General features: G+C 37.1%; 2 protein-coding genes across 2 annotated transcripts; one reads left to right on the top strand and one right to left on the bottom strand.

The window, feature by feature from the left end:
- Window positions 1–393: 393 nt before the first annotated feature.
- Window positions 394–1,218, bottom strand: LOC145802559 (uncharacterized). The gene has a single exon (XM_082895286.1). It carries the CDS (start codon window positions 1,216–1,218, stop codon window positions 394–396), a length of 825 nt encoding a protein of 274 aa, XP_082751412.1.
- Window positions 1,219–6,359: 5,141 nt separating this feature from the next.
- Window positions 6,360–7,175, top strand: LOC145802558 (uncharacterized). The gene has a single exon (XM_082895285.1). The coding sequence runs from the start codon at window positions 6,360–6,362 to the stop codon at window positions 7,173–7,175; it is 816 nt and encodes a 271-aa protein (XP_082751411.1).
- Window positions 7,176–26,432: the final 19,257 nt, after the last annotated feature.

Genomic DNA, 26,432 nt, shown 5'->3' with positions numbered 1-26,432 from the left:
TTTGGGTCTGGAGCCCCAAGGTTCAGAAAAGAACCTGGAGAAGTTATTAAAAACTGCAGTTCGAACCTCTCTAGGCTCCTCCATCCGAGAGCCATTCACAAGCAAAGAGCCCAGGGTGTTCCTACTATTTCTACTACAGGCCATGATGTGAAAGAACCTTGTATTTCTGTCCCCTTTCAGAGCCCAGTTTTGTCTAGATTTCTACAGCCAAATCCACTCTAGCATTTTGTTCAATTTCCAAGCTTCGCCTCTAATTTCCTTTCTTCTGCATGATTCTGCGGATAGCAATGGCCTTACGTCCGCTAGCAAATCTAAAGCATGAGCTTCCTCCTCGAGACTTTTTAACCTGGATTCAACCCTCCCAAACACCTCCAGATTCCATTGTTTTAATACCTATTTCAGAGCTTTGAGTTTCATAAGACATTTATATCCTGCCCACCCTACTACCTGCATTTTAGACCAACTTTGCTTCACAAAAGGAATGAACTTGGGATGCAATAGCCAAGCATTGAGAAATCTAAATGGTCGCGGGCCCCAGTCTTTATCATCCTCCATCAAGATAATTGGGCAGTGGTCTGACAGTTGTCTAGGCAGCTCCCAGAGTTTAAGAAAAAAGTTTTGAATCCATTCATGATGAACTAGGAATCTGTCAATTCTACTCCAATTAGCCCTATCTTGAGAATTACACCAAGTAAATTTCCTCCCAAGCATGGGCATGTCTAATAGATCTATTTGCTCTATCATGGTGTTGAAATCCCTCATACCTCTATCTCTGTTGGAGCATCCAACCCTCTCAGATAAATTCCTAATTTCATTGAAATCCCCTCCCAAACACCAAGGCCCTGGGAAATTGGTTTTGAGGTTCACTAAACTAGCCCAGAGCTCTTGCCTTTTTGCCACATCATTAGGAGCATATACATTAACAATTACACAAGGAAAACTAGAAAATAATGTACCTGACAGTAGCAAGAAACTATGGTTGCAGCAAGAGTCAATAAGTTGGAAGACATCCGGATTCCAAATGCACAACAGACCCCCAGCTCGACCAACAGCATCAACTACCACAAATTCAAATTGATCACCGGGCCACATGGATCTTATGAGACCTATGCTTATCTTAGACTTTTTGGTCTCTTGGAGTAAGATAATATCCATTTTCCTTTCAAAAACACCTTTCTTGATCTTTTTTCTGGTCTGCCAATCCCTCTTGTATTCCATGATTGTATCTTCATCTAGACAAATTTATACTCTTGAACCCCAGCCAGTAGTAGCCTAGTTGGCATCCCCAACCCGAGCTCTAACCTTCTCCATATCTCCAGCTTCCAACTGCTGCAATTTGCTAATAACCTCCCCATCCTTTCCTTCAAAATCGATGCCCAGAGTTTTACCCAGAGCCAAGCTAGCTTCCGGCTCAGACAAAACGAGCCTCTCTCTACTAGATTTGCTTGCCATTGAGAGTGAAATGGAAGCTGCTGCTGATCTGAAAAAAGCCCCCTTCCGCAAGTTTAGTGTCGCTAACCCAAAGCTAGAAGTTCCAGTCCGAAGACCTTTCATCCGCCGAAGTTTCCTGATTGGTGCTATCTTCTGAAAGCTGGAGCTATTTGGGGGTGAGCTGGTAGCATTCAACCTTCATGAGTACTTAGGTTGAGGATGATTCGAAGCCCCCACACCATGGATTATCGGGGCAGAGTGCAGTGATTGGGTTCCTATATCAAAAGGGACGAGCCCAGCAGTTAGAGGGGCTAGACTATTTGGGCCGGGAGCCAAATGGTCCAAAACTGGAGCCTCATCCAATCTATAACATTCATGGGCCGGGGGCAAGTCCACAATTAAATTAATCCCACAGATCAAGTTGTCAGGCCCAGACAAAGTTCTAATCAATCCAGAACTTTGAAATTCAACTTCAGACCTCCCATCATCAACAGCTCTCAGCAGTCTTGCAGAGCTCTCCTGACGTACATAGCCAATTTCTTCTGACATGCCTTTCTGCAAATCTGATTCGGCCACCATCGAAGTGTCCCTGAGCTGATCATCTTCTACCATGGTGTTGCTGCTATCATGTGCTTGCACTATTACATGATCAACCCCTTCTTCATGTTTGCTCTCTTTATCTGCGATCTGATTGCCCACTTTGGCAAGAATACTATTTCTGGTTCCACTGAAATGCTCTTCTGCGGAATGGCTGAGTCCGGCCATCTTCATATCTTGAATGATAATGATTTGTTCCTCTCATACCCTAACTGGGTATATGACGCCCTTGCATTCTAAACTGAGGGATTGATTAATGGGATCCATGAAATTTGTCGCAATCTGCACTTTTCCACATTGGAAATGATTTAAATTTCGAGTATCCTCATCCAGAGTAGTCACCATACCCCACATCTTACCAATGTTGATGAAGGTATTGCAACTCTAAAGGTTTAGTGGAACTCCATAACAACTGAGGCAAACCTTCCATTCTTGGGTAATTGACAACCCCTGTTTGCATTCAAGAACTGAATCACACCAATCATTTAGCTAGCTCTTCATTAACATAAGTTTTTCCTTCATAATTTCCTGAGATTGAAATGTTAGGACCAAGTCTCTTCCTCCACCTGCCCTTACTTGAACTTCCCACAAATCTCTTATTACTATATCTGCCTTGAAATCTTCCGCAGCGTAGATTGGTTTCAACCTGGCTATGACACTCTCATATAACCAACCATTGCCTTCCTCATAGGCTTTGATAATGCAAGACGAATTAGATCCTAATGCCTTGCCACTCACCACCTCCGCAAAAGATCTCTTACCTTGGTATCCCACATGTGAGCTATTGAGTTTCTCTGCAAACGTTCTAGGCTGCATTGATGGACCAGCTTGTTGTTTCGTGCCATATTCCTTACTGTAATCTGCCATTTTAACCTTTAAAGCTTTATCATCGCACCAGAGCCCATTGGCTTTTTGAATAGCCATATATGCTGCAACAGGACATCTGTATCTGACAAAGCCAAATCGGGAACTCGTTATTTTTCTCCTCTTGTTTGGAATGAAGGTATCAACCACAACCCCATAGTTGCAAAATATTGAAAACAACCCTTTAGCTCTCATGGTTTCGGGTAGATTATCCACGAAAATAGAATGGATAGACCCATTCGTCCAGTTATTCCGTACTCCCCTTCCGCCGTGTCTTCGAACCACTGGCTGCCATCCTCCATCGCTTGGCTTGACCATTGTAGAGAAAAAAAATTCACAAAATGAATCTTAACACTGATGGTGTTGTGCACTAGAAGGATCCATCCATACACAACCTGTTATTAGTGTGTGATATTGCCTTCTTATCTCATACCTTCATCCACGAGATCCTATAAGTCAAGTTTTTTCTCTATGTTGTTGAATTGAAGCTATTTTCTATCCAAAAACACTACAAAATGATGGAAAACAAAATAGTCAATGTCGAGGAGTGTCTGGACCACCATTAAATGTCTCCCCATTTGATAGAACTTAAGGCTTGGTTAAGTTTGTTTTGGTTTGGTATTTAATTGTATAAAAATTGCAAGTATAACAACCATACAAATAATCAATCTAACATCACTTTTAAAAAATAGAGGGAAAAAAAAAAACCTCAAAAAAATATCTCCTTTTAGACTATTAGCCTAATTACAATTAACCAAAATTTCTAACATAATTTCTAAAAGCCCGCCACTCAAATTAATTCACCAACCATACTAAAGGGCAAAATAGAAAATTCAAAAAGAAACTAAGAGAAAAATAGGTAGCAAAAGACGAGCCTTCTCAACCAAACCCATTCTTATATATAGTAGTGTAAAAGGCCCGTGCAAGGCACGGGCTACTATGACCTTTGACTTTAATATTTTATTAAGTTTACTAAATAAAATGAAATAATATGACAATATTTTTAAAATATTAAGGTACAATTATGGAATAAATAGATGAGATAACGTTTTAGTTCAAATGAGGGATTTTTTATTTATTTTTTATTGAGGTTGATTCGGATGGGATAATCGAATGGTGATATTACACGCCAATGATCATGTGGTATCGCCGTTAAACTTTGATTTGGTTTGATTCAAAAATATATATATATATATATTGAGACCTATGCAAGGCACGAGTTCTTATTGTGATAAATTTAAATTTCCCAATTGCAAATCTTCTAACAAATTATTCTGTTTGATTTGCTTTTTTAAAAATTATTTTTAGACAAATTTTCATTTGTTTTAATAATTTTTTTCATATTTTATTCAAATTATTTTTTTTTTTGCATTTTTTTTCCTGCTTATTCTGTTCAATTAAAGGAATAGTTGTAATTTTTAATATTGTAGGGGCATTTCATATTTTAAATAAACTTCAGGAGTGTATTTATAATTTATTCAAAATCAAACTAACTATGTTTCATAACTGACTAAGAATCCTTTCATAATTATGAAAAAACCCTTCTTCCAAATTAATCCCACCAATATTGGTAAATAATATAAAAGAAAAGGGCAAAATGGGAAAATTAAAAGTACAAGCCTCCAATAGTTAATAATTTCAAATAAATAGGCAACAAGGGAAAACACAAATACGAGCCATGAAACATGAAGTGCCTCTTATATATATAGATATAGATGTAACTATCTATACTATTATTAAGTGAAAGCCCCACGATTAGTTTAGTGAAGCATTTGCTCTCCTCATATCATGTGGCAGTATTTTTTATTTTTAAAAGAAGTTAAATGAAGAGGGGGTAAGACTTGAATCCATGAAGGCCTCAATTGGTGTGGTGAAGTCTTTACTCTCCACATGCTACATGATAGTGTTTTTTATTTTTTTAAAAAAGTTACACAAAGAGATGGGTAAGGCTTGAACCTATGATCATGGGTTTAAGGTATACAAGGACTCATACCACTTAAATTAAATATATATTATAATATTGATTTCATTATTATTTTATTTTATTCTTACTTATTCGAATTGCACACGTATCGCATGTGCCATCCGCTAGAACTATTATTTAGTGAATGCCTCAATTGTAGTAAAATCTTTGCTCTGCTCATGCCATGTGGCATTATTTATTTTTTTAAGAAAAAAAAAAGGTTTACACAAAGAGGTGGACAAAACTTGAACATATGACCATGTGCTTAAAGTAGAAAGACCCATACCACTTAAACTAAATACATATTACAATATTAATTTCATCATTTTTTATTTTATTCTTACTTATTTGAATTGCACGCGCATAGTATGCGCCACTCGCTAATATATATTATTAAAAGTAGTGTTTTTCTTTCTTTTTTTTTTCTCTTTCTTATGTGACATATCTGTCTTCTCTTCTTTTCTCTCTCTCTCTCTCTCTCCTATGTGGTGCATCATGCTCCTCTCCTACATTTTAAAAATGTCAAACAAATTTACCCTTATACTTTAATTAGTGCTAAAATTTAGTAAGTAAAAGAATTCTACTTAATCCGAACTGCCTATAAAATTAATACTTTACAAATTAATATTCTTCTATTAAATATAAAGATATTTTTTATTTTTTGGTCTACCTTATTAATATCTTATGATTCATTTAGATTGAGTATTGATTGAGTATTTTTATTTAATATGAAATTCTTTATTATGAAACATGTATAATATTTAATTTAAAATTTATATACCTATACATAAGGGGTTTCTTTTGTTGAAGATCTCTGGTAATATTTTTTTAGAAGGATAAGGAAAACAACATAATTTTCCATATAAGTATAAGTCCTCCAAAACACAGAGTGACAAAAATACTTTGACTACACTTTTTTAACTTAGTTGAACATTTTAAAATTTTATAACTTCTAATCTAAATCTTTGTTTTATTTATAAAATTTTTATTTTTGTAATAAAATAAGATCTATGATGAATATTAAAACAAACAAACCAAAAAAAAATGACAAATTTCATCGACCTAAGATAGGTCAGTGAAATTTCAATACCCAAGTCAGTATATGTCAGTGAAATTTCAATTAGTCAGTGAAAATTTGAAGACCAAGTCAATAAGTTAGTGAAATTTCGGTTGGTCAATAAAATTTTGATAGCCAAGTCAATTAAGTCAGTGAAATTTCATGATCCTTTTTCTTCATAATTTCATATTACTCATGGATGTTTTTTGAAAGATTTTGTCAATAGGATTTTAAATATATAAATTTTATAAAAAAAAATAGAGATGTAAGTTAAAAGTTATTAAATTTTAAAGTTTTGAAATCACTTAAACAATGTAAAAGGTCATAGGAGAGAGAAACAATGCTATGAGAGAAATAATACAAAAGATTAGGATTTATAATATTATGAGGACATTTTGATGCAGTGTTGATGAAAACTTTGTTAAGTCACTGTGGCCATGGAAGGAGATGGGTTACATGGAGGCTGGTGCAGAGAGTAGTGCCGGAGGTATGCTTTGCTTATGGAATCCAGAAATCTTTCTCCTAAAGGAATACTGCAGTAGTAGAAACTTCATTTTGTTGGCAGGTACTTCACTCCACTTTTTTGATTGTGTTATTGTAAACATTTATGCACCAAATGATGTATTGAGAAGAAGGCAGCTATGGGAGTCCTTAGTGAAGCTTAAATCCACTTTTTTAAAACCTTGGTGTGTATGGGGGGATTTTAATGAAATTAGATTTATGAGTGAACGAAAAGGGTGCTTAAGAAGGGATAGAAGAATGAAGGATTTCAATGATTTGATTGATAATTTGGAGTTGTTAGACATTCCAATGCTAGGCAGAACATATACATGGTGTAATGCTTTAGATGGGGAAAGGTGGAGCCAAATTGATAGATTTCTAATTGATCATAGGTGGTTGGAGAAGTTCTCATTTAAGCAGTGGGAGCTACCCAAGATTCTTTCCGATCACTGCCCAATATTGCTTATGGAAGATGAGAGGGATTGGGGCCTAACGCCATTTAGATTCATAAATGCATGGTGTTTGCATCCTAATTTTAAATCTGAAGTGAAGTCATCTTGGGAAAATAATCAGATTAGTGGTTGGGCTAGTTTCATGATAATGAAAAAGTTGGGGAGTCTTAGAGTACATCTCAAAAGGTGGAATTATCAAGTGTTTGGAAACATTGATGAGCAATTGAAAAAAGCTGAAGATGAACTCCATGAATGGGACATAAAAACTGAAGGTAGAAATCTACAGGAAATTGAGATTGTAAGAAGATGAGAGTTTAGAAGGTTAGTCTAGGAGTTAAGCAGAAAGAAGGAGTGGTTATGGCATCAAAAATCCAAACTGTCATGGGCAGAAAATGGGGATAAAAATACAAGGTTCTTCCATTTAATGGCTAGTAGCAGGCAGAGGGAAAATCTGCTGGATTCTGTAAATGAGAATGGTGTTAGACATGATCAGCCTAATGTAATAAAACAAGCAATGGTAAGATATTTCAGCCAACTATTCTCTGAAGATTGGAGGAATAGGCCAAAATTGTCAGGTGTTTTTGTCTCAATTAGTCTTAAAGAATCTGGTTTGTTAGAGGCAGAGTTTTCAGAAGGGGAAATTTGGGAAGCAGTCAATGATTGTGATAGAAATAAAGCTCTGGGGCCTGATGGTTTTAACTTATCTTGCGTACAAAAATGCTGGAATATAATGAAGGGGGAGTTAGTGCAGCTTATGAATGAATTCGATGAGTGAACAGTTCTTTTATCACTTTAATTCCCCAAAAAGACAATCCCATCGGTCTGGGTGACTATCAGCCTATTGCTTTGGTAAGTTCAGTGTACAAAATAGTTCCCAAGGTTTTATCAAGAAGGTTGAGAAAGGTGCTTCCAAAGTTTATTAGTGAAGTGCAAACAAGCTTTTTGAGTGGAAGATGTATCCTGGATGGGGTGTTAATAGCCAATGAAGTAGTGGATTGGTGGAAAAGATCAAAGAATCAAGGTATCATTTTAAAGTTGGATTTTGAAAAGGCATATGATTCAGTAAATTGGGAGTTCTTGTATTTAATGATGACCAACTTTGGTCTTGGAGAAAAATTGGTGCGATGGATGAAGAATTATATTTTTACAGCTAGAGTCTCAATGCTAGTGAATGGTTCTCCCATATCAGAATTTTCTCCAATGAAAGGACTTAGGCAAGGTGATCCACTTTCACCTTTCCTTTTTAATATTGTTGCAAAGGGCCTTAATTTATTGTTGGAAAGAGCAAAAGCAGCGGGCTTGATTAAAGGAGCTTCAATTGGTCAAAATGAGCTGAAATTATCTCACCTTCAATTTGCAGATGATACCATCATATTTTGTGAAGCAGATTTTGAGGAAATAATTGTTATGAAGAGAATATTAAGATGTTTTGAGGTTATGTCAGGACTTAAAATTAATTTTCACAAAAGTCAGCTGTGTGGGATAGGTGTTCAGGATGATTTGGTAAAAGAATTTGCTGCAAGGCTTAATTGTCATAGTCAAAAGCTACCTATGAAGTATATGGGGTTGCCTTTAGGAGCAAATCCTAGGAGAAAGTCTACCTGGCAGCCAGTGGTGGATAAATGCAAGAAGAAGCTAGCTTTATGGAAGAGAAAGTGCTTGTCTTTCGCAGGAAGGTTAACCTTGATAAGGTCAGTGTTGTTAAGTTTGCCGGTTTATTTCTTATCTTTGTTTAAATTGCCAGTGGTATTGCAAGATCAATTGATAAAATTCAATCTAATTTTCTCTAGGGCGGAACTGAACTGAGGAGAAAAATACATCTAGTTAGTTGGAAGGAGGTATGCTTGAGTAAGTTTCAAGGAGGGTTAGGGGTTACGAATTTGAGGGACGTAAATGATTACTTATTAATAAAGTGGTGGTGAATATATGGTAGAGAGGCGAATGCATTATGGAAACAAGTATTGTGCAGCAAATATGTGTAGACGCGCCCTCGGGCCTCACTACAGTTCGGACTCAATTTGTGTCACGGTCCTGTATTAATCTCGCGGAGTGCAATGCAAGACCGATGAGTCATCAAAGAGTCCAAATCCGGCAAATCGTTTTGGAAAACAGATTTTTTAGAAAGAAGTGCCAAACATGGACTGCTTTTCCAGATACAGAGTCACCACCTAAATATTTATTTTGGGGGAATTTAGGAAACCCTGACTCGTTGCCTAAGGCCACGTGTCCATCATCACCAAAGTTGCCTCGGCTCGAGAACTTGGGTACGATTGGAGAAGGGCATTTCGTGAGCACCCCCGCTCGCCCGATCAAAGATCGGCCTCTACTAACCATGATATCTAGTTTTGAAAACATTATGCATTCTTATTCCGGTTATTAGCCTAGATTTACTATGTGATGCGCACAGCATACAAGTATAGACTGGATCGCCTGAATTGGAACAAAACATTTCATTTTGGTTTTTGAAAGCGGTTTGCTACTCGCAAGTAGGCTTGAAATGCAGATTTTTCCACCCTCGGGTGGGCTTAGAAAAGATGGTTTTGCCATTATCTAGTCGGCTTAAAACTCACAGTCAATACATTATTCCAATTCAAATAACCCAACCTTCACCCACAGGCATTCAGGCAGGTATATCACATAAGCAAATAGCCTCATGGCAAGCATGGTATCATGGCAGTCACTCACACACATGCAAGGATGCTAAAGCATAAAACTTACCAAGTACTCCAAGCCAAAACAAAACTTACCGAGTACTCCAAGCCAAAACAAAAGCTATGTTAGAAATCCATGCATGAATCCTAACTATGCTGAAATGCCTAATGCAACACATGCAAGAATGCAACTACAATAGGCTCGGCCATTCTAAGATGGCATATGATAATGCTACAGCTAACACGTATTCAATTTGGAATTGAAATACAAATACAGTTAGTATGATGCGCCGAGCCCGGTGCTTGCAAAACAGATGAATGAATGCAAACATGCTATCATGCTGTATGTTAATTGAAACATGCCCTAATCTAAATACAAAATCCTAATTAATTAACAAATTAATCTAGGAAAGCAGGTAAATTAGCACGCAAATCCATGGACCACCTCAGCTCTGTTCCAAATGATGAATGATGCATGCTTGAGTTGCCTTGCGCAGAAATCCATTGCGATGCCCCGGTTTGCCTCTGTTTGCAATTGTTCTTGGAATATTGTGCAAAGATCCAGAAGGCTGCTGATTTCTGATTTGCTACAACTGAGAGCAACAATGGGGCATGGCAAAGTATTTTCACATATGTATGCATGACTACTCTTCAGGGAGTGTAGTCCTCGATTCTTGTGCCACCAATCACGCATCTCGATGCATGATGGCCGAGGAGTCGAATTGCACGACTCAATGTGAAATGAATGAACATGAAAACACAACAAGACCTAAACTCCATCATGGGTAATCCAGAGTGTCGGCGACCGGGAATTGAGACACGTTTCGTCACTCGGAGTACAAAACGTCCCTCGTTTTTTGTTCTTGGGTTAAACTCCTATCCCAAACACGATGCAAATGAGATGGCATACACAATGCGACTAACATACAACCTAGCATACACAATGCTATGAAATGACATATACAATGCTCGATGTAACATGGCATACACAATGCTCTAACGTGCAACTCAGCATACACAATGCTATGGGCCGAAACGGCATACACAATGCACGATGGACTTACACCAACATGAGTGAACCTCAACCACACTCACATCAGTGGCCATGAGATGGAAAAGAGACAACCGAAATGTGTGCACACGTGCACGCATACCGAGGACCGAACCTAAGGCATAAAATGCCACTCTACCAAAGCATGGCAAGGGATGAAAGATGGCATACAAACATGTAATTTCTAGCACTGAAACGTGATGCTAAATGGTCCCGAAACATGGAAATATGGCACCCGATGCATGAAATAAGCCCTGAAACTTAAAGCTAGGCACATGTATTGAATTATAACTATGCAAAGCAAGCATTATTTGGCCATGAAGTACAAAGACAGAGCCAAGGCAGTCCCAAAACATGCACATTTCTAGTTTAAAGCATGGCCAAAAGTGCTAACATGATGGACTAAAATAGCATGCAAATTTGGCTAGCAAGCATGGTTTACATGGCATGTATATGAAGCGTATGAGAACTCATCAAACCAGCCAAAAACAGTGAATAAAACATGTCAAAATATGCCCAAATAACCACTGAAATGCAACCAATGCATGCAAAAATAATGAGCTCCTTTAGAGGGCCATACAAGGGGTTATTAAGCACATACAAGATAGACATGTAACATGGAAAACCACCTCTGGAAATGAGTTATGACAGCCCTAAAACCCACCAAATAGGCCCTGAAATCAGTCTCGGAAACATGCAGAGAAAGGCCCCTTTGAAAGGCCTTGAATGGGATTGCTCTATACATGCATCATAGACATAACATATGGAAAAATGGGCTCTTGAAAGAGCTTAGGAAGACCTTAAAACCCTCAGAATGAGGCCTGAAACATGACTTCAATGCATGCAAAATAGGGTCCCTTTGGAAGGCCAACCATGCTAATAAAAAGAATGAGGGGTGAGAAGGTCACTCCTCTATGATTTCGGGGCTCAAAATACATCAAGGCCACTGAAAATCCACTAGATTTCAGTGGCCAAGATGCCAAAACAAGACCAATGCAAATGCTCAAATGCATGGCTCAAAGCATGAGGAAATGAAGCACGCAAGGAAGAAGATGACTCCAAACAGAAAAGTGACCTCAATCAAACTTAAAGAGGAGGTCAAAACAAGACTTTCTTCATTTTATGTTGAGGTCCAAAAATGCTCACAAATAAGGCTAATATATCATGCAAAATAAGCCCTAAAAGAGAGATAAAGCATATAAGGGGGTAGGAGACCTCAAACAGAAAAGTACTCTTAAACAAACATGAAGAGGAGCTCGATATAAGACTATTTTCAGTTACACCAAGGCTCGAAAATGCTTGCAAATGGAGCTAAGTTATAGAGCAAAATAATGCAAAAATGGGGGAAATGAGGACTTACCCTTGTAGCACAGCAATGAAGCCAACCTTGGACCAAGAAAGTGAGCTTTGAACCTCTGAAAATGAGTTCCAAGGTGCTGGAATGGATGGTGAAGGTGGTAGGCTATGAGGTGCAGTGTAAAATGGCCAAGAATATTAGGGTTTGGAGCTTGGAGCTTGGAGAAGAAGGCTATGGAGGATGGAGTGTGTATGCCTTAACCAAATGTCTAACCCTTCTAAAATGAGATGGAGGGTTGGTTATATAGAGGGAGAGAAGTAAGGCTTCTTGGAGAAGCCAAGAGACAGGTTCAAAGCTTCTAAAGGAAGCTTAACCAAAGGGGTCAAGCTTCTTGAAGAAGTTAGACCAAAAGGGTCAAGCTTGACCAAAGGGGCCAATTCCTCTTTGAAGCCAAGCAAAGGGGTGAAAACCAACTTAAAATGGGCCAAAACAAGGACAAAACCCTCGGACAGTGGGTCAAATGCTTCACAGCTGGCACAGCTGTGTTGCACTTGAGAAGAGCAAAAAGTAGAAAGCTGGCCGGTCGGCCACTCTCCCTGGTCGGCCGACCAAGGGTCAAAAGGGTCAAGCAAAAAAGCTGGTTGGCCTCCCCAGAAAGGTGGCCTCCCAGATGAGTAGAATATAGCTGTGTGGTGAAAAACTAGAAAATGTGACCCAGGAGAGAGAAAAACCAGCTTTTTAGAGGGGTTCAAAAGGGTCAAGAGGAATTACTGGTGGGCCTACCCATATTGGTGGCCTCCCAAATGAGCACAACACAATGATGGTAAGAAAAGCCAGAAATTGTGGCCCAAAAGTGAGAAAAACTAGCTTTTTGTTAGAAAAATCAGCTTTAGGAGAGAGAAAAAGAGAAAACTGGTTTTTCAGGGGAAAAGGTGGCCTCCCACCAGACTACCACCTCCCTAGCAATAAAAATAGGGTCCCTACCAAAAATGGGCCAAGACGGATGCAAAACGAAGGTTCGGGGGCCAAAACGCGCAGTTTGGGGCCTCGAAAACAGGCTGTTAGGCACCGAAAGTGGCGTATGACCACGAAGGTGGTCTCCTGGGCCACAGTGTCCCTCTAAAGGGAGGAAATAAGGTGTGTGCCAAAAATCGGAGCAAACAGAGGTAGTTAAGCGGTCCCGAACCGAGGCACACGGCCGACGGCTCCGAAAATCTGAAACTGGGCTCCAAACCGGAAAAATGGCCTACGACCACGAAACGTAGCCTACAGCCACGGAGAGATGGTCTACGAGACCTCTCCCTCCCTTTGGGAAGAGAAAACAGAGAAAACAGGACCTGGTTTGCAAACCGAGGCAAAGCACAAAAGAACCCCGAAGTCCGGAGGCAAGGCTCGCAGCCGAAACTCCGTAACCTCAGAACGAGCACAATATGCATCATCACTGAGCGCTCAATCGGTGACGTCTGAGTCTTAAGGTCGGTCAAAAATGGGGTGTCTACAGTATGGAGGGATTAGTGGCAGATGAAGTCCGTTCCCAGTGGATTCAGATTTGATGTCTATTTTGTGGCAAGATGTATTATCAATGAAATTTACTAATCCTGCTTTGAGTGAACTCTATTTCAATAGTGTTAAAACAATTGTGGGTAATAGTAAAATGATTTAATTTTGGGTTGATAGATGGTTTAATAATCAGAGCCTTAGTGAAGTCTTTCCCATATTGTTTTCACTGTCAACTGAGAAAGGTTGTTCACTACTATATTTTTTCCATAAGAAATGAGAGGGTCAGGACTGGAACCTAGCTCTTAAAAGGCCCCTTTTAGCATGGGAAAAGGAGGAGGTGTCCAAGTTGAATGATTTGTTGTATAATGCACCTACTCTAAATGCAGTGGTTGAAGATTCTTGTTCTTGGTTAGCACACTCTTCAAGGTCTTTTACTGTGGCATCAGTGTGGCCAAGAATGGAATCATCCAAAGGACCTGAAAAATCAATTCCAAGGAGTATTTAGAGGACTATTACTCCTCCCAAAGTGCAATTTCTAAGTTGGCTAGCTTGGACAGGTAGGATTAAATCCTCAAATTTGTTGCTTAAGATAGGAGTATTGAATCCCAATGCTAGTACATTGTGTGTATTTTGTAAATCTGAAGTGGAAACCATGAATCATGTGTTACTCCATTGTCATTTGATATGGAGAGTTTGGTCTGATATTGTGAAATGGTAGAATTTGTTTGGGTCATTCCTGGTTCAATGGAGGCACTCCTACAATAGTGGTCAGGTATAAGATATAAGGTTCAGATGGAGAAAATTTGGAAGGTAGTTCCTTTAGCAATGTTGTGGTCTGTGTGGAAATTCAGGAATAAGTGTGTGTTTAATGAGGCAAAGCCAGACTTTGCAGATTTTACTGAGTTAGTGAAGGTTAGAGTTGTTTTTGTGGGCAAAATCTAATTTGAAAGTGTTGAAGTACTCAGTTCATGACATAGTATATAATCTGAAGTAGGTATGCTTTTGTGTATGGTTGGGAGTCAATCTAGTTGCTGCTACAGAATTGAGGTGTATTGCTTGTTACTTGCAGCTTCAGAGTTGTTGCTAGATGTAGAAGCTGTTAGTAAGTTGCTGATAGATTGTTGTTGATAGTAAGTTGCTGATAGATTGAAGTTGTTATACCCTGGGTGCCACAGTATTTTTTCCTGGTTCTTTATTTTTTCAGTTTCTTGGCTGTTTGATTAAAGCTTCTGTAAAGGCGTTCAAGCACTCTCTTGGATTAATCAACAGTTTGGATCAGATTAAAGACTACAGTGGAGGGATATTAGTTGGTTTGGTACCTTGTTATACCACCACTTGGTGAGGTTGGTCTGCTGTTATCTAGTCTGTTTTCTGTTGTGATATGGTACGTTATCAGCTGATGTCTGATGTGGATGTTGTTTTGGTGTTTTGGGTGGCAGTTTAGAGTTGCTGGTATTGCTGCTTTGCTGATTGGGCAACAACTGCTTCAGTTTGATGAGTTCTGCTGATTATGTATCTTGGCTGCTAGCTCTGTTGTATTTGTATCTATTATTGTGTTGTCTGTGTATCTGTTGGTACCTCATCAATAGATTCTTGGTTGGTGCTATCATAAGATTGTGTGGGCTACTTAGTGCCAACCTAGTTGGAATTGGCTGGTTTCACTATGATGGCCTTTGCATCATCCCCATCTCCTTTATTGATGCCTTTCTTCCTTCTTGTAAGGTTTTCTCCCATCAATAAAGTTCTTGTGTTGATCAAAAAAAAAAAAAAAAAAAATTTCAAATCTCAAGGACTTTAACTAATGTCACACCCTGGATTTCTAAAATCCAACCTATGTAAATAAACCAATTAAATATTAAATGAAATGACATTTAATAATAAAAGTAAAAGGTAAACTCTCATACATACTTATATTAATGTCATTCACATCATCAGGTGGTTCTATAACATGCATAATATGTATATAAAAATAAAAAATAAAAAAATAACCTAAGGCTCACAAAACAAGGGTACAACCCATTACAAAAACAACATCCCGTTAACACAAGGGTAATTCATATATTAAGCAAATTTTAAGAAGTATATTTGTAATTTATACTATTTATTTTTATATTTAGTTCACAAAAAAATAATAAAAAATGTATTACAAATAAAAATAACTAAATAATCATTTCATAAGAATGTTAAGAAATGATCATTTTATTCAATTGAATAAAAATTCTCCAAATTGTGTAAATCTTTAAAATATATAAGTTGATTTGTAAAAAATGAAAACCAACAAAGAGAAAAGTCAGATGGGTGGCATTGGGAGAGGAGTGTACAACTAAGAGGGAAAGGGGGGGGAAATTTATGGTTCCTTTTCTGTATTATTTTACAGTCTCCCATACTCAAATCTTTGAATACCTCAAGTTCTGTGTAGAATTTTACAAGTTTTGGTGCTCAAATGTGTAATTAATTTTTCTAATCTCCAAAATACTAGTAATCAAATACAACATTTTTGCACCAAAAAAAAGTCATTTATCGAATCCAAAAAGTCCATCTCTATAATCTCTAATTGGAACAAAAAATCGTTCGCAAACAACTTATTTGAGATTCAAATCTCCAAAATAATAATAATCAAATACAACATTTTTGCACCCAAAAAAAAAGTCATTTATCGAATCCAAAAAGTCCATCTCTATAATCTCTAATCGGAACAAAAAATCGTTCCCAAATAACTTATTTGTGCTTCAAATCTTCAAAATAATAATAATCAAATACAACATTTTTGCACAAAAAAAAAAAAAGAAAGAAAGCCATTTATCGAATCCATAAAGTCCATCTCTATAATCTCTAATCGGAACAAAAAATCATTCGCAAACAACTTATTTGGGCTTCAATTATAATAAATAAAAGGAAATTTATTGATAAATCTCATACACAAAATTCAAAATTCATCTAGTTTCAAAACAAAATATTTGCACCAATTAGTCTTATATATTTTTAATTGTTACCATTTTATTTTATTTTTAAATTTAAAGACGTTTCTATATCCCACCACTGTTGGACTTCCGTCAGACGATCATCGGAGACTCGCCGGAATATTCAACATCACTGGGAAGTCACTAGAATATCATCGGAAATTTTCCAAAGTATCGCTGGAATGTTCTGAATGTCACTAGAAGTCATCAGAATGTCTTGAAGATTTGCTAGACGTCAAGAATATCGCCAGAGACTCACCGGATTGTCCAAAATATTGTCGAAAAAAGAAGAATAAACTGAGAAATTAAAGTGAAAAATCATAGCAAAATGTGTTAAATATTAATAAATTAAAAGAAGAAAAATAACCTAAGAACAACAAACAACAACAATGAAAAAAACATATGTTATTTTCAATTTTGTTAGGGTTTAAGCAAATAATTTCTAATATTGATCAAACCAAAAAGTAAACTTTGAAACTGTAAAATGTTACAGTTTCAAAGTATAATTATATTAAGTATTTATCCATATTAATCAAACTGAAAAATATGTTATGAAACTACAAAATTTTACAGTTCTAAAGAATAATTCAATTCAGCACCAAAAAAACTAAAACTGTAAAATTTTACAATTTTCACCGTCTTTAGTTAAAATTTGAAAACAACTTATTCAAAACTTGAAAATTTTCTCCATTATAATAGGAAAACAGAAGTGTATAGTACAAAAAATGTATTAAAACTAAGAGATCGAAGTAAAGAGACAGATATACAGAGATATTTGTACTCCAACAACTATTTTTTGGTTTAGATCTAGCTGGATCTAACATAGATCTACTACTCATCTTCTTCGTCGGAAACTTATCTCTTTCGCCGTTGGTGAGGACGAAGTAAGGAATTGGTACTCGATGGTTGCTCATGAATCCCAATTATTGGTGGTCGTCGATCGCCGGTGACTGTAGATTAGAAAGAAAAAGAAAGAAAAAAAGAAGAAGACGTGGTCGTGGTCATCACCGATACCAGAGAAAGAGATATAGAAAAGAAGCAAGGTGTAAAAGAAGATGAGAGGATAAATGGGTATAGGACTTTGGGGTTTATCTAAAAGGTTTTGGAATTAAATAGAATATATACTTTTCAAAAAGGACTTATAGGTAATTTGTCCATAAATAGAAGTTTAAATTAATCTGATGCTTAGAGGCTTACAATTTAACAAATATGTATATCTACATAATCAAATTCTTCGGTTGAGTTTAAGGTAACATTTGGTAGAGCTTTAGAATTATGATTTGAGAATAGACTTGTATTTTGAGTTTGTGAGTTTTGGAATTATGATTTGAATGTGAAAAATTTGTTTGATTATGAGTTTTGAAAAATAGTTTTGAATTGAGTTTGAAATGAGTGATGTGACATATGATATTTGATTCAAAAACTTACAACTTATAACCAAACACACAACCTAAAATTCTTTTCAGAACTCATAAAATATTTTTAAAAATTTTAAAAATATTTTTATTTAGGGGTTGTTTGGGATGACCTAAATAAGTGTCTTTTTATGAAAAGATGTGCAGAAAAATAGAGAGGTTATGTGATAGAAAAAAGATAAAAAGATGGATTATTTTTTGATTGCCAAACTGGCCCTTAATATATAAAAAATAACAGGTGCCAATTGCACAAAAAAAATAATAATAATAATAAATAAATTGCACTATTCCGATCAATCGGATATCCGGGAATACATCCAGGACGATGACCGAGTAGAAATATTTTCAAAAGTGGATGTTGAATTAATGTTTGAAAATTATAACCAAACAACTCACTCAAACCAAGATGTAGAATTAAGTTTTCAAAACTCCACTAAACACAAATTTTACTTTTTGTTTCCTTCTGTAAAAAATTAATAAAATAATTATTAAAAAAAAAACTATTTTGACAATAATTGATAAGTAGTAATTGCAATTTGGTGTTGATAAGTAGTAATTGCAATTTGGTGTTGTAAAAAAAATGACATATGTATTAATTTTAAACAATATACAAGAAAACCACGCTTGTTGGGGAAAAAAAATCGTTAGTTTCTTAAATGGAAATGGACAGATGACTGAGATTGGGACTAAATAAAAAAATTTAAGATTTAAATTAATAAAATTAAAATTTTCAGATTTGATTTATTACTAAGGTCAAATCTTAAATTGTTTTGTTTTTTATGGTCGTTTTTCTGAATTTTTATGTTTTATCTCAACTAAGCAAACATACATATAATTGAGGATTTCGAATATGATGTAGAAGAATCACACAAATGCAAATTTAGAGAGAAACAATCAAATAATATCAAAATTTTTGTGATTTGGCGTTAACCTCTGTCCACAGACAATCACAAAGAAAAGGATAAAGTAAGAACAACGTTGCTTTAAAGAACTAAAATGGTGCTGAAGAAAATCTCACAAAACTGTCCAAACTAAAATAAAAGTTTTCTTACTAAATTCAAATTCCTTTTACACAAGTCTCACAAGGAGGCACCAAAGCATATAACAAATATGGCGAAATATAGATACCAACAAAAGAGAAAGAAACAAACACAAAACCTAAAACTCTCACACTCACCAAAATAAAATTTAAAATCTCATCAAAAGAAGACTTCAGAGAAGTCACAAAGGATTTATGGAAGTTTGCTACAACAAGACGTATAACAGGCTGCCAAACATATCCAAATTGCAGCAAAATCTACATTAGATTTCCAATCCAAGATTCATGAACAAAATATACTCCAGACAAACGAACAAGGATCTTCTAAGACTAATGAATAAGGATCCATCCGATCTAAAAATAAAAAATAAAAAAATAAAAAAATAATTTCTTTTTTTTTTTATAAGGATCCATGAAATATCATGAAGGAGAAAGCTTCAACTAGACCTCCTAAGAGGTTAATGGCCTCTTACTAAAGAGAAATGCTAAGGAACTGAGAAGTTCAACCAATGAATAGAATAGTTCAACAAAAGAGTGATCTACATATTTAATCAAAGAATTATTCCTAAAATTAAGGGACACTTTTTCATAAATCCCTTTTCACCTACTTATGTTCCATTTAGTCGATATTATTTTTTTATATTTTAATAAGTCCTATGAGTGACATAGTTACCAAAATATTCCTAATAATATTCACATTTACAGTATGAATGTTCTGTGATGTGAATTTCACACCGTCAATGTGAATGTTCGCATTGTCAATGTGAATGTTCACATCACTAAATTGGTAACTGTTCAAAAAATATTTGTAAGGGTAGAAATATACATAAAATACTTTAAATATGAGAATTAGGATTTGGTAGTTCAAATGGAATATAAGAATATCTTATGGACTAATTGAAATACAAACACTTAAAAAAAAATTTTCTAATAAATCTCCCTAAAATTAATCCAAGCCGAAATTAATTTTCTTATAATTTAATGCAGAACTAGTAAGGAAGGAAACACCCAAATAAGTTTTAGGAAGTCAAAAACCAATTCAAGTTGGTTAAATAAGTCTTCCCACAAATTCAATTTATATATATATATATATAAAATAAAACAAAATGACTTTCAAAAATATCTAAGTGATATAATTGATTAGAACATTGTGGATTGGCGTAATTAAAAATGAACGGCTAATATGTTTAATTCGAAATAAATTTCTTGTCTAAATAATTGTTAATTTTTATTTTATATAATCTCACATTGGGAAAAGAAAAAAAAAGTAAGTTGTTTTACTTATATAAAGTGAATCTTATACTTCAATTTAATATTATAGGTTGTGCATGTTTCAATTCAAAACAATTTAAATTTTAAAATAAAATTTTAAATTTTAATTAATTAATTTTTGTTTAAGTTGGTTGGTCTTTTGTATAGTGATTATGGTTTAGACCCGACCCATTTGATAGTCTGGATTCTGGTTTCATTGTTTTGTATTGTTGTTTGTGTCTTATTCCTCTTTTCCCTTCTTGGATTTGGCTATTGGGTTCTGTTGATTATGTTTGGAACAGGTTGGCGGCTTGTTTTTCAGACTTGTGTTGCCCAGATTTTTGTTCCTTCGCTCGAGCGACACTTATTACGTTTGAGCGATTTTTGTGAAGCTCTAGTACTTTTGCAAGTCTGCAAAAATATTGGGAGTTTGTATTTTTCGCTCAAGCGAAGTTTCTTGCCCTCGAGCGACAACCTCTGTCTGTAAAACTATTGGAAGTGTATATTCTGCGCTCGAGCGGAACAACTTATTGTGTTTGGTTGCTCGAGCGACATATCTTGCGCTCAAGCGAACTATGCATATATCAGTTCGTAAATAGGCCATTTACATCACTTTTTCATCTCTCTCTCTCTCTCTCTCTCTCTTAAACATTTCAAAACCCTATGTTGAGACACTCTCTCTCTCTAAAACTCACACTCTCTCTACAAATACACCAAGATCTATCCATTTCTCCACCTTACTCCCTTTGTTAAAAAGGTAGAGCTCACTTAGAGCTTCATTTTCATCTGAGTAGAGTTGGGTTCTGGCTTCATTTGAGTTTCATCCGTGCTTTTCTCGTCTACTAGCTTTGAGGTAGGAATTCTCTACACTCTTTTATGATTTTTAATTTAGTTATTTGTTTTTATGAAACAATCTTGTGATTTTGGAAGATTTTGAATAAACCTAGGGTTTTGCTTTAAAATCAAAAGAGGGATTTTCAAATGGATGTATTAAAAATGGTTGTAGGGTTGAATATGAGGTTGAGTTGTGAAGAAATTATTGATTTCGATACTTGGAATGGATTTTGGTAGAAAAAAAGGGTTTTTACCTTAAATGGCTCAAATATTTATTTTGTATAAATAAATGGAATTGATGTTAGAAATATAAAATTGAATGGATATTGATATAATGGTGGAGTTTGATATGTGTTATCACTTCCCTTGAAATTTGGAAAGTTTATTTGTATTGGAGATTTTATATATGTTTAGAAATATCTGTTTTGGGCTATCGGTGGATGATAGTCATGATTGTTGTAGAAATTGCATGAGGAATTGCTGAATTGAAACTAATTTCTCATCAATGTGCATTGAACATTGTTGCTCAATTAATACATTGCAAATGTATGTGATATATGAGAAAAATGGGTGAAAGTTGGAAAGAGGTGTGTATCACCAAACTAAGTTGGCTTGTGTGTCGAGGGTGAAAATTTCGAAAAACGTGCGTATACCTGGATGTCAATTCCCGTGGACGAAATATCCGTAAAATGGCAATAGTAGCGCTTATATAGGCTACGTTTACATGGGTGTCGTTTGATGGTTTCCCGCGAATGAAATATCTATGAAAGGTCGTATCGGTTTGAGAATTCCCCCTTGTTTTCTATTGTAAAGAGCATGACTTTGAGAATTTTGATATAGACTGAGCATGGCATTGTTTTTGGAAAGAAAACGTAAAATGTTTTGGTCAGAAGCATTGCATATGCATTTCACCCTCATATCTTTGTTAAGATTCATATATTGTATTGGATTATTTCTACTGGGTTTTAGCTCACCCAATATGGGAAAACCATTTTCAGGTATAGGTGAGATGCCTCGGCCAAGGCAGCAGCTTGGGAGGATTGGAGCAAAAGTTTCATTTTGTTTATTATTATTATTTTTGTACAAGCCTAAGGCTTTTTATATATTGGATTTAAATCCATTTTGATGTAACCAAGTATAGTCTTGGGATGTTGTAGCCTTCAGGGCATTTCAATTATTTGTTTAACTTCTATTTCATATCTTTGTTGTTGATAAATGCTATAGATTCAGGGTTAGGACTTATGAATGTATATCGCATGTATCACCTTTTTGTATAAATAAATCTTATGTAATGGAATGATATTATACTCTGATTTAAATTGTTATTTACTTATCATCGAAGATGGTTTATTGTATTTGTTTCGGGGCATTACAACTTGGTATCAGAGTGTACCGGGTTTGAATACTTTGTGTATGTGGGAAGTGGTTATTACCATAATGGGTTTGTCTCGCTTGATGGAGACATTAGTATGTATGGTATGTTATGTCATAGCATGCTTATGTGGTAATATGGGTATGGGATTTAATTCCCAAGATATTGATTGGGTTTATGAGTTTCTAGAAGTCCAGTTAGAAGAGCACTTGATCACTGTTATTTCTAATTGGAACTCTAGCAACGTCGCGGGACAGCCATTATCCAGGAAGGCAATTCGTATGTGTTTATGTGACTATGTGCTTATATGGAGTGAATTACTGTTGTTTACCACTTTAGGACACGAGTGAGTTAGCTTCACCACATTTATAAATGTGCAAACCTCTTTTGTTACCTTCATTAGGATGTCAAGATGTGGTCGTAGTGGTAGGCGTGGTAGGCCTAGACGGCAGGAGGTGCCGATACCGAATGATATTCTAGCACAAGAGGATGAAGTTTGTTAGGCCAATGTGGCCAAACCAATCGGTCAGCAGGCCATGCATGCCTTAGCACACGAAATGGCTTGAGCATTGCAGGAATCCATGGACATTCTCAGGGTTGAGAATCAAGTCCAGGCCCAAGTAGCTGAGGCAGGGCCGTCATTCTTGAAGAGAGAGTTTTTTCAGTCCAACCTGGACGAATTTTTAGGCGATCCTAAATAGCCTTTGAAAGCGGATGAGTGGCTCGACCAAATGATGAAGACATTCAAGATGCTCGGCATCGAGGATGACTAGTTAAGAGTGACCTTGGCATTTTTCCAGCTGAAAGGAGATACGGGTTAGTGGTGGAAGTATATATGTAGGCGTATTGGGGTGACTTGGGAGGCCTTCATCAACGCCTTTTAGGACAAGCTTTTGTCTCCCACTATTAAAGAGAAGTTAAAGGACTAGTTTTCTCAGCTCAAGTAGTTGAGCACACCGGTGGCCGAGTTTGAGGGCGTATTTATTAGTCTATCGAGGTTTGCACCAAAACTCGTGGCAACTGAGGAGCGCCTTTGTTTAGATTTCAAAAAGAGGTTGAGGACTGGACTCATGTTCAAACTGGTCAGGTCAATGATTAGAGATTATGGACGCCTTGTGGAGGCGGCAGCTCATCTTGAGACCGTGATGCAAATGGAGGAGCTGATGAGGGGCTCCAGGAGGAGTCAAGAGGTTCAGGAGAACAGTAAAAGGCAGAGGGGTTCTAACCCACAGCAGTCCCAAGGAGCTCAGTTGAGGTCCACTTCTCCAGTACCGAGTTCGGACTCTGGGAGAGGTGGTTAGGGAGATTTCACTTGCTTTGAGTGTGGTCAATTGGGCCACAAGTCCCTAGCTTGCCCACAGAGAGGAGGAGGGTAGTGATCTGCATCGTCGTCAACTTGTTCTCAAAGCCAGAGTCAAGAGAGAGGGCAACCACTCGTTATTAGTGCGGGTAGGCAAGGCATATGAAGAGGTTTTTCCCTCAGTTGGGTGGCATACTGGATGCATTTAGTTCGAGGTAAACACACAGCCACCAGCTAGCACAGTCAGCTCAGGCATCAAGGGCAAATCAGGGAGCCTCTTCGGCTTAGTCAGTGCATCATGCTTATGTTCCGAGGGGTGAGGAGATAGAGCAAAGACCTATAGGGCGTGTGTATGTTGTTACTGCGCCATACCTTGTACTAGCGCCTTCTTTAGTGAGAGGTACTTTCTTGTTATGTAATTCTATTGTTAATGTGTTGATTGATATGTGTGCATCCCATTCATTCATCTCGTCTGCATTTGCATTAGCATTGGGGTTAGAGTTGGCTCAGTTAGCTTCTCCACTCAATGTAAAGTCACTTATTGGTGGTGAGATTGTTTTGGAATAGGGGTGTCGAGGTTGTAACATAGAGGTTGCCGGTCGCTGACTTCCTTTTGCATTTGTGTTGATTGACATGTCTAGTTTTGATGCCATTTTGGGTATGGACTGGTTGTCATCGTATCGAGCTGTCATAGATTGTTATCGTCATTGTATGTACCTTGAGCGGTGATTGTTTTTATTTCATGGGGAACAGAGCCGATAGAGTCATATCACCGATATATGATCCACATGGACGGAGTGAGCTTAGTTGTCTTCTTGCCAACTTCTTGGGTAGTGAGAGTGATGAAGTCTGAGTTGGGTTAGCAAGGGTAGTTTGTGACTACTCGGATGTTTTTCCTGAGGATCTCACTAGTTTACCAACTTATTGTGAGATTGAATTTTCTATGGACCTAGTGCCTGGCACGACACTGATTTTTACGGCACCATATAGGTTTGCACCTACTGAGTTGAGTGAGTTGAAGATTCAACTCCAAGAATTCTTAGATAAAGGTTTTATCTGCCCTAGTACTTCACATTGGGGAGCACCAGCTTTCTTTGCCAAAAAGAAAGATGGTTCGTTGCGACTTTGTATTGATTACCGGAAGTTGAACCGGGTAACTGTTAAGAACAAATACCCAATGCCTCGTATAGATGATTGGTTTGATTAGTTGAAAGGGTCTTGTTGTTCTTCCAAGATAGACCTAAGATCAAGTTATCACTAGTTGAGGGTAAGGGATGAGGATATCCAGAAATGACATTTTGTACGTGGTATGGCCATTATGAGTTTCTAGTAATGCCTTTTGGGCTAACCAATGCACCAGTTGTGTTTATGGATCTGATGAACTGAATCTTCAGTGAGTTCCTAGATCGTTTTGTGGTTGTCTTTGTGAACGACATCTTGATTTACTCATCCTCTGAGGAGGAGCACGAGGAACACCTGCAAGTAGTACTTGAGTTACTTAGAGCCCACAAACTTTATGCTAAATTCGGGAAATGTGAATTCTAGTTGAAAGAAATAAAGCTCTTAGGCCATGTGTAGACACTCCATTTTTGACCACCCTTAAGACTTGGACGCGACTGATGGTTTACATGGTGGAGAAAGGTGTGCAGGGAAAGGTTCAGTTTCTTCGGCAAGAAGAGAGTCAACGCTCAACTTCATACCCCTTTTTGGACCGAAACAATCTTGATCAAAAGATTTTAGACCTTAAAACCCTCTCTTTCAAAACGTTTTTGAAATAAAGTTTTTACGATGTTCCGAGGCTCGCATTTTGTCAAATGTTGTGCTTTTCGGTAAACCGAGCAAGGACAAAGTGGAAATGAATGAAAGAGAGATGAAATCTTTGAAAAATCTTTCAAAACACCTTACTTAGGGGTTTGAAGTTGAAGAAAAGAGGAGAAAAGGGAAGAAATCCAGTTGGGGGAGAAAATGGGCATGAACCGTTAAGAAAGAGTCGAGCAGCCCTCGCCAAATCGGGCCTATTCATTTGCACACTTGGAATCAAGATATGAGGCCACCACCGTTGGAAATAATACTTCCAGGGCTTCATTTTTCACTCAAGAATCTCCTAAATCCAATTTCGGACGAGGGAGATATAGTTGATTGAAGTAAGGCATCACTCCGGTTGGGACCGAATCTGCGCGGCTTCACAGAAACTGGCATAACTTTTTCCACAGGAGGAATTTTAATGTAAGGTTTGCGCCATTAGAAATCTAACTTCCGGGGCTTCAATTTGGACACTTGAATGGCCACCATTGGACTTCCAAATCACCCACCGGCCACTTTTCTTTCCGGCAACCCATTTTTTTGTCCTGAAAGTAGCTGGCCGGCCAGAAAATCTAGCAGGCCGGCCACCTAGCTGGTGAAATGACTTTTTTGCCCTTTTTAGCTAGCCGGCCATAAACTCCTCCCCAAGTGTGTCCTAGAAGTGAATTTTGTTTTCCTCTAGGCCTTATGTCCGAGGGTTTGGCCTTTTGGGGGGAAACTTGATTCATTTCCCTCCATTTTTTTCCCCCTTTTTTTCCCCTTCTTTTGTCTATATAACAGCAGCTCCAGCTGCTGGTTTGAGGGTTACAAAATTGCCCTAAGAGCTTTGCATACATACACCCTCTTCTCCCTCTCTTCCAAGCTCAAAACCCTTAAGTTCTACACTCATTCCTTCACCAACCCATAGCCCCACCCTTCCATCCTCCATTCCAGCAGCTGGAGGTTGTTCTTCAAGGCCTAGGAGTGCTGCATCTCAAACCAAAAGGGTGCCAAAGTTTGGTCTACAAGGGTAAGCTCTATTTTCCTCTTTTTGGTCCATATTTTGCATCCTTTCTACCCTATACTTGCTTGCTGTTTTGGGCTCCGACCTTAAC

This window comes from Camellia sinensis, chromosome 11 (genome assembly GCF_055761805.1).
Source record: "Camellia sinensis isolate YWXY chromosome 11, ASM5576180v1, whole genome shotgun sequence".
Taxonomy (NCBI): domain Eukaryota; kingdom Viridiplantae; phylum Streptophyta; class Magnoliopsida; order Ericales; family Theaceae; genus Camellia; species Camellia sinensis.
Note: the sequence above shows the minus strand (reverse complement) of the source record. Positions and strands in the feature narration are given on the sequence as shown.